The sequence below is a fragment of the Bos indicus x Bos taurus genome, chromosome X, assembly GCF_003369695.1.
Source record: "Bos indicus x Bos taurus breed Angus x Brahman F1 hybrid chromosome X, Bos_hybrid_MaternalHap_v2.0, whole genome shotgun sequence".
In the NCBI taxonomy this organism is placed as follows: Eukaryota; Metazoa; Chordata; class Mammalia; order Artiodactyla; family Bovidae; genus Bos; species Bos indicus x Bos taurus.
Window position 1 is genome coordinate 122,091,440 of NC_040105.1, and position 13,616 is coordinate 122,105,055.

General features: G+C 44.2%; 1 protein-coding gene across 1 annotated transcript; it reads right to left on the bottom strand.

The window, feature by feature from the left end:
* Positions 1-6,881: 6,881 nt before the first annotated feature.
* On the bottom strand, positions 6,882-8,163 carry LOC113887619 (UPF0472 protein C16orf72). The gene has a single exon (XM_027534798.1). It carries the CDS (start codon positions 8,123-8,125, stop codon positions 7,292-7,294), a length of 834 nt encoding a protein of 277 aa, XP_027390599.1. The 5' UTR covers positions 8,126-8,163; the 3' UTR covers positions 6,882-7,291.
* Positions 8,164-13,616: the final 5,453 nt, after the last annotated feature.

Genomic DNA, 13,616 nt, shown 5'->3' on the forward strand with positions numbered 1-13,616 from the left:
GACCACCAAGGTTGTATTCGAGAGGCTCCCACGTGGTGTGGCACATGACTTTCTTAATCATCTAACATTTCTCCCAACTTTCCCAGAAGCTTCCAATTTAAAATAGCTACACTTAAACACAAAATTGGGTACTGATGTCAAGAAAGCCTGGGATTTCAAGAAGGGAAGAATAAGAAATTTGCAGCCAGGGTCTCTACTAGGGATACGAGAGGAAATGCAAGACACACTATATAATATGTGCCATATGTAGGGGTTTGGGGCAGTGTACTAGGAATCCTAGAAACACAAAGGATTCTATCCAACAAAGAGGCTGGGGAAAAAAAAAACAAAAACAAAACAAGAAAAAGGTGAGAAAATGGTAGTTGAAATGTCCAAAGCCCAGGTTTAGAGATGAAAGCTTTGACCATGGCAGAAGGCTTATTGCACTGATGTGGTGAGCCAGCTTGCCAGCAGTTAGACAGGAGGGCAACACACGGCTGTAGTCAGTGGAATGTGGGGTTGTTTTCAGAAAGGCCTGCCTGGCAGCTCCTGAAGATGAGGAGAGCAGCTCATGCATTCAGGATGGTTTCTATTTCTGTTCTTGCCAGAGTTGGGCCATGTGGACTCAATGGACTTCCAGGTGCCCCTTTATTAATAGTCCAATGAGTCTATGAACTCATCTCTCTTTGAAACATCCTCCTGCTTGACCTGCTATTTTTGAGAAAGGAAACTGCCCAACTAAGGGGGCATTTGACTCTAATATACCCCTTAAACATTCAATATTGTTTTAACTTCTTGACCTTCTAAGGAAGATGGAACAAAAAGAGAGAGAGGTAAGCTGCTACATTCCCATCTTACAAGTAGCCAGGCCATTGTAAGTGAGTGAACTTGGAATTGTGTCAACATGGCAGTCCTGATTTTAAGGAACTCACAGAGCTCAGCTGTTCAGACACGAGATCATTGAAATGAGACTATCACAGAAAGAAGGTCATCACTACCACTGCCAATTAAATCAGAGACCAGAAAGTGCCAGAGTTTGCGTAAACCTTAAAGATTATCTAATAAAACCAACTTCTTTATTTCATATCAAGCAAAAAAAAGGGCTGACTTGTTCAAGGTCAGTTATTAGGAAGGTCAAGACCTAAGCCAGGATCTTGTGTGCTTGCCACTGAAGCCTGAGACAGTACAATCATATTTACAAGCAAGAAAGAACACTGGTAACTTTTTATATGCTACACTTCTTCGGGAAAGCACATTTAATACCTGATTAAAACCACTCCTCCAAAGTTTTGCTTTGAGCTGTTCTTCCCACAATGTAATTCTATGACAAAAGTAATTCGTTTGTTTAAAAAAGAAAAGTTTGGTGTAATGCTGAATATGCCTTTTCAGTGTACATGTGCAGTAATGCAGATTCTTACCCACCTCCTATAAGAGACCCTCTTGCGGTGAACATTTTAAATTCTTTTTAACTTTCTGCATATTAAAAAGCAGAGATATAACTTTGCTGAGAAAGGTCCATCTAGTTAAAGCTACGGTTTTTCCAGTAGTCACATATGGCTGTGAGAGTTGAACCATAAAGAAAGCTGAGTGCCAAAGAATTGATGCTTTTGAACTGTGGTGTTGAAGAAGACTCCTAAGAGTCCCTTGGACTGCAAGGAGATCAAACCAGCCAATCCTGAAGGAAATTAACCCTGAATATTCATTGGAAGGACTGATGCTGAAGCTGAAACTCCAATACTTTGGCCACCTGATGTGAAGAACTGACTCATTAGAAAAGACCCTGATGCTGGGAAAGACTGAAGGCAGGAGGAGAAGGGGATGACAGAGGATGAGATGGTTGGATGGCATCACCAACTCAATGGACATGAGTTTGAGCAAGCTCCAGGAATTGGTGATGGACAGGGAAGCCTGGTGTGCTGCAGTCCATGGAGTCACAGAGTCAGACACGACTGTGCAACTGAACTGGGAATGAACTTGGTGTTTTATAGTCTCCTGGGGCAAAGGCAAACTAACAAACACAGTGTTAAGTCCTAAGTGGGAACTCTGGGATGAGGCATTTAATCATAACTTGGAAGGGCAAGGAAGATATCCGAAAAAGTAAAAAGGTAAATCATGAGGTGAGCTTTGAAGACTGAGCTGGAGTGAAGTAGACAAAAAGGAATTTAGGGCAGAGCATCAGAGGCCAAAGAAGCAATAAGGTAAAATGGCCCAGAGTCCAAAGATTATAAAAAGTTTAGGAAACTTTAAGTGGTCCAGGTTGGCTGGTGGCTAGAGTGCAGTGGTAGTGGCAAGGGGTGACTTATATTCCCTGAATGCATAACTCCAACAGCTTCCCCTAAACAAACACAACAGAGAAAAGAAAGTATGCTTGCCAGGCCAGAGAGGCTTCACAACAGCGCAAGTTTCCTAGTGCCACCTGATCATCAACATATTAATTAAAAGGCCAAACACAATATAACTGAGGAAGGTCCAGTGAAGCGAGCAACGGACTGGAACCAGCTAGGGGGTAGCAGTCTTACCAGTAAGTCACTGGGCCCTCCCTGGTGAGGTCAGTTGTCCCATTTGTAAACTGAATTGTTAACCCTGCCCGAGATGATCTTTAAGGTCCCTCTTGATCTAAATTTGGGGAGAATTCCAGAGTCCAGAGATGATAAAAAGTTTAGGAAACTTTAAGTGCTCCAGGTTGGCTGGTGGCTAGAGTGCAGTGGTGGTGGCAAGGGATGACTTATATTCCCTGAATGCATAACTCCAACAGCTGCCCCCAAACAAACACAACAGAGAAAAGAACGTATGCATATACTATTGGAAGAGGTTGGTAAACCTCCTGATTAACTAACAACAAATCCTCCCCTGACCTCTACTCCATCATCAGTTCACAAAAGGCAAAGTGATCTAAGTGCAATGTTCCCTGTTTTAATTTTGATTAGAAAGCAGTGGTCTAATGAATAATATCTCTGCTAGAGGTTAGGAAATCAGAGCCTTCTCTCAGTCTCCTATGAAAGGACCAAATGAGGAAACATCAGTTAATAACGTTTTTCCTCCGTCTTCTCAACTGTGCTCCTAGAAGAAAAATGTGTGCAATATGCAAAGTCATGATGAAGATAATACATACAAATGGGGAGATTCACTTTAAGCTGGCACACAGGTTCACCAGCAATGATAATTTAAAACGAGCCCCTTGAATCAATCACAAATCTCACAATGGGGTCACTGGAGTTTCAGACTTCACTGTGCACCATGACCACTGACACCTCCTCCTGAAAGGAGGTCACTTCCGGGACCCTCCCACTGAGACTGTAATTCACCTGGAGGGGGCTTCTGAAGCGGCCAGCTTCAGAAGCAACTCAGTGGATTCTCAAGGGAGGTGGTCATGGAACTGACCACACTTTGCAAAATGCTGAATCAAATAGTCAGGAAAAGGCTGCAGGGGAGAATCATCTAGAAATTAGAGAATGAGCTTCAGGTGCCTTTCCTGGGCAGTAGCTACACAGAGAAAGAGAGCAGAATAGCTACAACTGGGCCTGGATGAGGGCTTACTCATCCACCAATTAAATGAATATTTATTGTGTGCCCATGGATCAGGCAGTTAGGCTCTGGGGGTTACAGAAGGAAACAAGACAAATGAGGTCCCCGCCCTTGTACTGACATGCCCTCTTGCAACTCTCTAAACCTACCTGTTAAAACTGCTGTGGTGGCTCAGCCAGCCTTGTGGCCCCAAATGCCCCAGCGATTTCCTGCAGGAGGGCTCTCCAACACAAAAAGCAGAAGAATGATAAAAGGCAGGGTTGTTTTGTTTCTTTAAGACTAGCCCATCAAGAGATTCTGCAGCTGGAACTGAACCTTTCTCAGCCTAGAAGCAGTGCAGAACACACAGGAAGGTGCCTCCTACCTGCTATGGTCTGAAGTGTGGGAGGTTCTAAGTGAGCAAAGGTTTCCCAGAGAAAGCCCTGTCAAGTCAAACATCTCCACAATCCTGGTTAACCAAATGGTAATTTCCGCAGGAAAAAGCATCCCACGGGAATAGCCTGGTTACCACCAGCTCCAGTGTCTCACTGCTGGACCAATCTTCCTAAAGCACAGATTGAGTGGTATCACCCTGCCTCAGGACAGAACCTAAAGCACTGGGCCAGGCATTTGAGACCCTCTGTACTTTGGCCCCTACCTCCCCCTGCCTCTACATACCCAGCACCTATGATCCCCTGAACACAGTTTACTGTTTTTCTCTTTCCCAAACTTTGTTATATTCTTCACCTGCTAGGATTGCCTGGGCCCTCCCTTCCTACCTGTTCTGGGAACCTGTTCAAAGGCCACCTCCTCCACAAGCTGTGACCCTCTGGGCAAGGAAGGCCTCTGTTTTTATGCACAGCCCTTTGGTGCTTTGCATACAATTAGAAATGCTTTCTGGACTGTATTTTGGCTTCCCAGATGGCACTAGTGATAAAGAACCCACCTGCCAATGCAGGAGATGTAAGAGACGTGGGTTCAAACCCTGGGTCAGGAAGAATCCCATGGATAGAGGAGCCTGGCAGGCTACAGTCCATAGGGTTGCACAGGGTCAGACACGACTGAAGTGACTTAGCACGCTGGACTATATTATCTTTCAAGCCAGGATGTGCTTTTTGAGGATTAGGATATTTTTTATGTTTTTTAAACATCCCTTCTCAGGGCCTAGCATGGTGCCTCAGTCTGTATTTGCAAAGTGCCTCAATAGCAAGTTTTTAATTCTACTAGGGAATTCATTTTATTTTGTTGTATTATTTCAATGCACTAGTCAATAACAAATCTATTTCAAAGGCCACACTAATGAAACAAAAAATTTGATATCAACCTAAAGGCAAGGATGGAGAAGGCTATGGCACCCCACTCCAGCACTCTTGCCTGGAAAATCCCATGGATGCAGGAGCCTGGTGGGCTGCAGTCCATGGGGTCGCTAGGAGTCGGACACGACTGAGCGACTTCCTTTCACTTTTCACTTTCATGCGTTGGAGAAGGCAATGGCAACCCACTCCAGTGTTCTTGCCTGGAGAATCCCAGGGACGGGGGAGACTGGTGGACTGCCGTCTATGGGGTCACACAGAGTTGGACACGACTGAAGTGACTTAGTAGTAGTAGTAGTAGTAGTAGTAGTAGTAGTAGTAAAGGCAAGGTATTACACATCTATATATACTGTTTTGTGCACTGGTTTGGGGAGAGCCTGGGGAAGATTTGGATATTTTATCTTTCCCCCACCCCTTCATAACCTCACTCCCAACTCCTCCACCCCCATCCCACCCAGTCTACCCTTTCATCACCTCTACTCCACCTCACCCTCATTCAGAACTACTTTGGCCTTTTATGTATCACTAGGACTTTCACTTTCAAATCCTTTCCATCTTTACCCACCTTCTCATAGTCTTCCAGGCCAGAGGAAGTAGATCTTTGACTACTGTACCAGTTGCAAGGTGCATCTCTCAGGCAATTTTAGGAACTATAAGCCAGCCCTAACCTCCAGAGTGATGACCCTGAGTACTCACAAGTTAAACACACTTATAATTAATACAAGATCAGGGATATTTAGGTACATTTTAACTATGAAACAGTAGTTTCCATCTCAAACACAGAGATTCTGTTTTTTCCTGATTTCTAAACCAATCTATTTTTTTGCCTTTTGCAAAATATAGTGGATTTTGACGTTTTACTGATTTGTATTTATGGAGAAGGGAGAACATTAATGATTTAGGTACCAAGAACTGTGCTAGATACTTGAAATATGGGCTTTATCTTACCATCACAGTGACTTTAGGAGACACATAGTTCCATTTTACAGATGAAAAACTGAGGCCAAAAGACATTAAGTGATTTGCCCAAAATCACACAGTGTATCTGTGGGACTACCATTCTACTGTTGATAGTTTTGACACAAAGTGCATGCTCTTTTAATTAGATCACGCTATACCCTTAAATGGGGCTTCCCTGGTGGCTCAGTGGAGAAGAATCTACCTGCCATACAGGAGGCCTGGGTTCAATCCTTGGGTCAAACAGATCTCCTGGAAAAGGAAATGGCTACCCACTCCAGTATTCCTCCCTGGGAAATCCCATGGACAGGCTCCCAGAGGAGTCCGGCAGGCCATGGAGTCACAAAGAGTCAGACATGACTTAGCGACAAAACAACAACAATATAACCTTAAATGGTGCTTTCCCGGTGGCTTAGCAGTAAAGAATCTGCCTGCAATGCAGGAGATGCAGGTTCTATCCCTGGGTCAGGAAGATGCCCTGGAGGAAAGCATGGCAACTCACTCCAGTATTCTTGCCTGGAGAATCCCATGGACAGAGAAGCCTGGTGGGTTATAGTCCATAGTGTGGCACAGAGTTGGACACCACTGAAGAAACTTAGTACACACACACATACCCTTAAATAAAACCCAGAAACTCATTCTACTTTGTCTTCCACTTCAAAACAGAGATCACCAAAAAGATTTAACTTCAGAACAAGGGACATTTTATATCCCTAAGAAAAAGGAATACCACCAAGCCACCAGGAATGCCATCTTTGACCTCAGGCTCTCAATTGTTGGCTTAACTTTCCTAAAAAGGGCATTAAATTGACTCAATAGCAACTTATTACCTGTCCAACCATCATAGCACTTTACCTCATCACATAATCACCAAAATGACTATTTTAAGAAAGAAAACTCACAGCCTCATAGATACACCTTGCACAGTTTCTATCTAGAAATCAGGTTCATGGTAGGTGGAGCCAAAACGGAATGTTCCAGATTTCACAAAGATGTCAAGTTTTGCATTCTGATAAAAGGTAACTGAACTAGAAGGAAAAAAACAAAAATGGTTAAAGCAAACAATCAACCAAACAGTAAAGGATAAGACTATCCCATACCCAAGCAAACACCTGTTAGTCCTTCTAAGACTTTTAAATAAAGTCACATTTATTCATTCAACAAACATTTATTAAGCACCAGCAATTGCGCTAGATGCTACGGAATATTACTGTGAACAAGATAAACCAGGCTCCCGTTTGACCGGATACTTCTGCATTAAATGGTCTTGCTAACTACTACATGGTACTTGTACTCTGCTAGTATTATAATTCTGGGAAAGTCAGAGTCATAGGAAGCCTCTTCTGGAATACTTTTAAAGTTTTTGTTGTTGTTGTTTGTTTTTGTTTTTTGGTTTTTTTTTTTTTTTTTTTTTTGTGGCAAACTGATAGAAATCTTTGTTTAACTTAGAGAAGAGATCATATGAGGACCCTTTTGACGAGCAAATTGATGGCCCGGCAAAATGGCAGCTGGCGACCCACCAGGCAGTTCAGACCAGTTTAGGCCATTCGGTTGCGCTTGTGGGTTGGGGAGTCCGTGTCGCCATCACCGCACTCGGCCGAGGTGCGCTTGCGGGACCCCCCACTGTCCAGGCAGAGCGCCAGTTCTTCACAGTCGATCGGGCTCAAGTCATCCTCGAGGAAGCTACTTCTTCGGCGGCCAGCGCCGGCGACCTCGCTGGCTTGAGGCGGGGAGCCAGGCGCGCCGGACTGCACGCTAATGCTGGCCATGGCGCCACTGAGGCCGTGAAGGGCGATGGCCTCGTGGAACGGCTGCAGGTCGACGTCCACCGACGAGCCCGATCCGGTGGCAGCGGCCTGGTTGGGGGCCTCAGAGGCCGGTTTCGCGGGCATCCTCGAGATGCGAGACGGCGGCGGGGGCGCCGGGGGCACCTTGCCACACAGGAAACTGATCAGATCTTCGCGAAGGATGATGCTCCGGCCCTTCTTCACCCATTCCAGCACATCTTTGATGCGACGCTGGTGGCCCACCTGGATGCCCAGGTCAAAACTTCGTTGGTGGGCATGCCCGCTCTCTTTGTAGAGGCTGGTCACGGCCATGGCTGCATTCTGGAAGGGGTCCCACATGGAGAGTCCTGGCTGTTGGCACCCGGCATCCTTGTAGAGCTGGGCCACGGCGGTGGCTGAGGTCTGGAAGAGGTGCCACAGCTTCTGCTGCTCGCTCTTGAGCCCCGCCGTCTCGGGGGCTGCCTCCTCCTGCAGATCCGGGGGCAGCTCCTCTTCCTGCTCCACCTCGGCCAGGCACTGGCGTTCCCACTTAGAGAACCAATGCTCCGCGACCTCGGCCTCGCCCTCCTTCGGCTGCTCCTCCATCCTCCTCCTTCTGGCCGCTCCTCTCCTCCACCTCCACCTCCTCCTCCGCCTCCTCTGGCTTCTCCACCTCACCTCCGGCTCCGAGCTCCCCTCCTCCTTCTGCGACCACCGCCGCCGCCACCGCCTCCGCCGCCGCCGCTGCTGCTGCCGCCGCCGCCGCCGCCGCCTCAGCCACCGGGAACACCGCCGCCGCCTCCTCCGCGTGCGCCGGCGGGCGGGAGCGCGGGCGGCGGGGCCCTGAGGCCAACGGTTCCGGCGCGCCGCCCGCGGCCCCGGTGCACGCCCCGCCCCGCCCCGCCCGGCCGAGTCCTCCCTACAGCATGGAGATAACTCCGCAGCCGCCGGCGCCGCCTCGCTGCCCCCTTCCGGCCCCGCGGTGCGCTCCTGCGCCCCCCCCCACCCCCGCCCAGGGCGCCGCGGCCTCCCCGCCGCCGCCGCCGCGGCCCCGCAGCCCGGTCCCAACCCCCGCTCCGCCGCGGCAGCCGCACCGGGAACTCGGAGGGGGGCCGGCTGGAGCGCTACCTCAACGCGGCGCTTGCCTACTGCTTGGCCCCCTTTTCACACATTTTTGAGACTTGTCGGCTTCATCCAATGAGCTGATCAAATTTTACATCCTATGTTGCCAGAGAGGATTATGGGGCAACTTCATGGTGTCGATCACATCCAGGGCGCCGATCCGGGAAGGCCGGGGGTTAGAGTGGAAAGAGCACGGCCCTCATGAAGTCGGCATCTCGGCAGTGCCCTCCACACAGGAGGTGCCCAGGAGAAGTGTTTTCCATGGATCGAAGCAGTCATTTTATGAAGGGGAAAAAAAAAATCAGTTCAGGCATTTGCCGTCCCGCCCCTCCCGGCTTTTCCAGCCTCAGTTTCCCCAAGTGCCCAACCAAGCTGTTGGATTTGGTCTCTGGAAAGCACCTGCAGTCGTGATTTAGAACTTTATTGCTGGCCCTGTAAAGCACCTCTTCCAGGCTGGTTGGGTACTTATCAAATTATAAGAGTTACAGTCAGAAATGGCATTGATTCACCCCCCCCCCCCCATATTCTTTCAAGGTTTTTGTTTGTTTGTTTGTTTTGACATTTAAAAAAATCGGTTGGGGCGTTTTCTGTGTGGTCTACATTCAACTACTGACAATTCCAGGATGAAGAAGTGAGAGGAAAGAAAATAGGCAAATTAAATCCCAAACGCGGGATTTTATGCTCTAGTGTAAAATTTAGTACCTTTAAGGAGGTGGGGTGGGGGGAGTTTATCTAATTTGCAACGCTCCAAAAATTCTAGCTAGTTAAAACACCATAATAATACCCAAATTGAGCTAAAATGGTATGCGATACTGAAGTTTTTTCCTTGGGTTCGGTAACAACCTCTTATAGTGATGCAGTTCTTTTTTCAGTGCAGACAATTCCAGATCAAACTGCGTTTTAAAAAAAAATTATCATGAGCTAAGAATAACGTCAAAAATGGAAGGAACTAATGTAATACTTTTTTTTTAATTTAAGGAAAAAAGAGTTTTGCAATTGTTCTTGTAGAATATCTGCTGTCTCCAGAAAGCCTTCCAAAGATAATTCTAGCAAAATATACTTAATAATTCCCAAGTATGAAGATTAGTATATAAAATAAAATGATATAATCATTAAGCTTTATCATCTTCTTTAAAAGAAATACATGTTTCTAAGTTTAATATAAAAGAGAAGAAGACGAGAGGATTGTGCCCTTTCTCTGCAAACCGGGCTTTTTCACGATTCATTAAACCCTTTTTCCATATGTGTAATTGGACTCTTCTCATTTACATAAACGAGGGATGAGGCAAAAGACCTAAGATCAGCCCAAAAGGAGAAATACATTTCTCATTCTCCTATGTTAAGAAAATATTGTAAAAGAAAACTCCAAGAAGGCAGAGCCTCCTCTCCCCTCCACACCCACATATACTAGCCTTGAAATAGTTCATGGCCAAGGAGATAGCCCTTTGCCAGAGCTTTAGGACTACCCTGAATATGGTGCCTCAGAGTTATTATCAGAGGCACATGTTTTTATTTTCTCTAAGTAAAAAAACTTGGACCGAAATGACCGACAGTAGGTCAGCATATCCTATTTTCTCCCCTCATTTTTGATTGGGTTAAAAAGCAAGAAGAAAGACTGCAGTGTCTTTGAAAGAGCACAACCCTCTGCTTGGGCTTGAGTTGTCTGGCTGGTATCCTCCATTCAGTTGGTTTCAGCACCTGATTAATTAGTTAATTAGTACTTAGAGCTGACTAGCCCCGGTCGGCAATTTTCCTGCCCTGCATGGTGAAATGTTGAATCCAGCATTGAAATTTCTGTGTCGCACGCCCTAATTATTATCACCCCACTACTTTTTAAACCATTGCACCAAATTATTATAGACAGAGCCAGACGACTGTGTGGGAATATGTTCTTTCTGAGAAATAATGGTAGACTTAATCAATATTTTTCACTGTTGCCCTTAACACATATAAATAAAACAATTGAACGGGAAAAATTCTAATTCAATTAGCCTTCCATAGTGAAAATGACTTTATATGAGAGACAATTCAGAAAAATCACACCAAAAATTTTTTTAATGTTTTATCAGTTCCTCATATTGCAAAGAGTATGTTTACAAGAATCCTATCTGAGGTTAGTTTTGTCCCTATATAAGCCTAAAATGCCAGAATATTTACGAAAAGAATAGAAAAATGGAAAGCAAACCAAAAAACCCAAGATCATTTAAACTAGCTGTAAGGAAGTGATGTTATCTGTGTGTGCTTGGGGTGGAGGTACTTTTGATGTTTAAAATACTGACATGGTTTAGGAGTGAGTTTTCTATAGGAAAAATATTCCTTGGCTGCTGCCCCTTTCTTCCATAATTTTAATGTCGTGGCTAAGGTTAAATATCAACTAGGGAAAATTAGTTTTAGGAAATGTTAGGACACAAACCTAACAGTCTAATTTTTGGCAGTTCTCAATGTACCATTACTAAAAAGGGACCCAGTGTGTCAATGACTTTCAATATTACTCATAGCTATTTTCACCTGAAACAATCCTTATATATCAGTAGTGGGTTGCCTGTAATTGTAAGAGCTAAATGGTACACAAAACTGGATACACAACCACACAGATCAGTAAATGGGTCAGACTGAAAGCAAAAGTAAACACCAACCTTAGGAAATGAAAGAAGTTAAAAGATAAGTGTTAAGGACCTTATTCTTTTTGGAGAATAAAACAAGATTTAGTAGCTTTCCACTTAATTTAAATGAAAAGAATCACTACCTTACATATTGCAGTGATAATGTAATGGGGAAAGAAAACAAAAAAGTCTTTGTACAAATGACACCTCCTATAGTTGTTGTGAAGAAACTTTTCCCCTTGGTATCTGCTAACAAATTCTAATTAATGCTGCACATTCCTTTACTGAAATCATTTAATGCGTAACAAGGGGGGTAAAAAGAAATGCTGAATGCTCGTGATTGCCCTGTTAGAATTATGGGAGTGAAAGCCTGGGGCCCCAAACTTACTGTCTATTAAAGCCAAGCTTTGAAAAAGAAATGCAACCTACAAAAGCTGTCAATCTCCCTTGCCCCTAAAGCCTGGGTTCACATGGATTCAAGTGACAGCCCTCCTCCCCCATGCACAATACATCAATCTGTCTCTCCCACAAGCACCCACAGCCCATTGTGCTGGCCGCAGGTGCCTATTATGGCACCCATGGCTGCCTCCCACAGCTCCGCCCCTGAGAAACAGGAACTGCAGACAATGGAGCCCTGTGGGAAGACAGAGGTGGGTGTTGGGAAGGATAACAGACAGATGGTAAAGGGTATAGGGTAGTAAGGTAGTTTCAAAACAAATGTCAAACATTCAAAATTATTGCTTTTGCGTGTCTCCCCTTTTGAATTGCCTTTGCTTCAATCACCATCTGCCATAATTATAAAAACACTTACCTGTTATAATGAATATTTGTTCCCCTTTTTGGGTATCTGTGGAGGGGGTGACCTTCAGTGCTCTACTTCTGTTTAGCCCTCTAGGTTTCTGAAGGTCACAGACGGAGGAGTTATAGTTAAGTGACACCACTGGACCACAGAGGGGAAAGAAAGGATATTTCCAATTTTTTGGCAGGTTTGTCATTTCCCTTCGAGCTCAGTTTTAGGCTCCTTAAGGGGTAAGGGTTATAAAAACTTATTACTTGGGGTAATATATTTGTGAAATGAAAGTACTGTAAGACTTCTTACAAATGTCAAATCAGGCAGGTGGCAATTCTTAGGCCATTTCTTTTCTGGTAAGAAGTCACATAAAAGGAGATGAGGTGGATTTAACAATGAAAGTACGGAAGGTTTCTGATTCAATCTCTTTTCCTATTTCCAAGCATGTTAACAAAGATAAATAAAATTATTTTTAAAATTACTGAATACTATTCACATTGAGCAGCACTATCAAAAAAAGCGCATTTGAAAGATTTCATTTCATAAAATGTCACCTGTCTTTGGTGTTTTTAACCTTCTGAGTTATGGACTAATTAAGAAGCAATAAATGGAAGAATTAAAATATATTCCCTAAACACATATAGTCATTCAAGTAATCTGATTTAGTTGCTTTTACCCTTAATTTATCATCCTAATATACCACCTTATTCCTGCTTCCAAAATAATTTGTCAGAAATCAAAACCAAGCTAACAGTAACTTTATCATTACTACTACTATCTGTCTCATACAAAAAGCAACCAAGAAAAATCTGGCACAGTTGTAAATCATGGTCAAGCGGATTGGTGACTTGTTGGAATGAGGGTACCACCAAAATAATACCAGGAACTAAAACCAGCCAGTTTTCCTGAAGCAAACAAGAGGGTCTTAGTTTGCTGTCAAAAACTACAAACTAGGCTTTAACTAGGGACTGTCAGGGATCCAAATGAGCTCCTGGCCAGGGAGAGCTTAATTAGAAGAGTTGGTTTGGGTTTTTAAATCACACAAGAAAAACAACCAATGCAGTATGAAAGCATGCAGCAGTCTAATGTAGCACAAAATTCACTATTCCATTATATGTGTGTGTAGTGATTGTGCACATTTCATTAACAATTTAGAGTTAGATTTTAAACATTATTTTTGTGCCCATTACTAGGACATGTTTCTTTTGTTTTCTTCTTATGCGTCCTTTTAGAGATTTTAATGTATTTATTGCCAAATTTGCATGCCCTCTCTTTTTATGCAAGTAGCAATATACTACATGTTTTTTTTTTTTAAACCTGAGGTATCTTGGGGATCAGTCCATATCAGAACATCAAGAGCTTCTAGGGCATACTTCTTAAATGGGAATAGTTCTGAGTCATCTTTGGTATTTGTAAAAGTTAAGACTCTAGTTCAACGATGGCATGGTATGTCATTCCAAATATTTAACCACTAAAGTGAACAAGTCATTTAGAGGCTACTTTTAAGTTTCCTAACTACAACTGAATTAAGCATATCATTTCAAAAGCTCAGAAATTAGTACAGCTCACTCCAATTATCCAT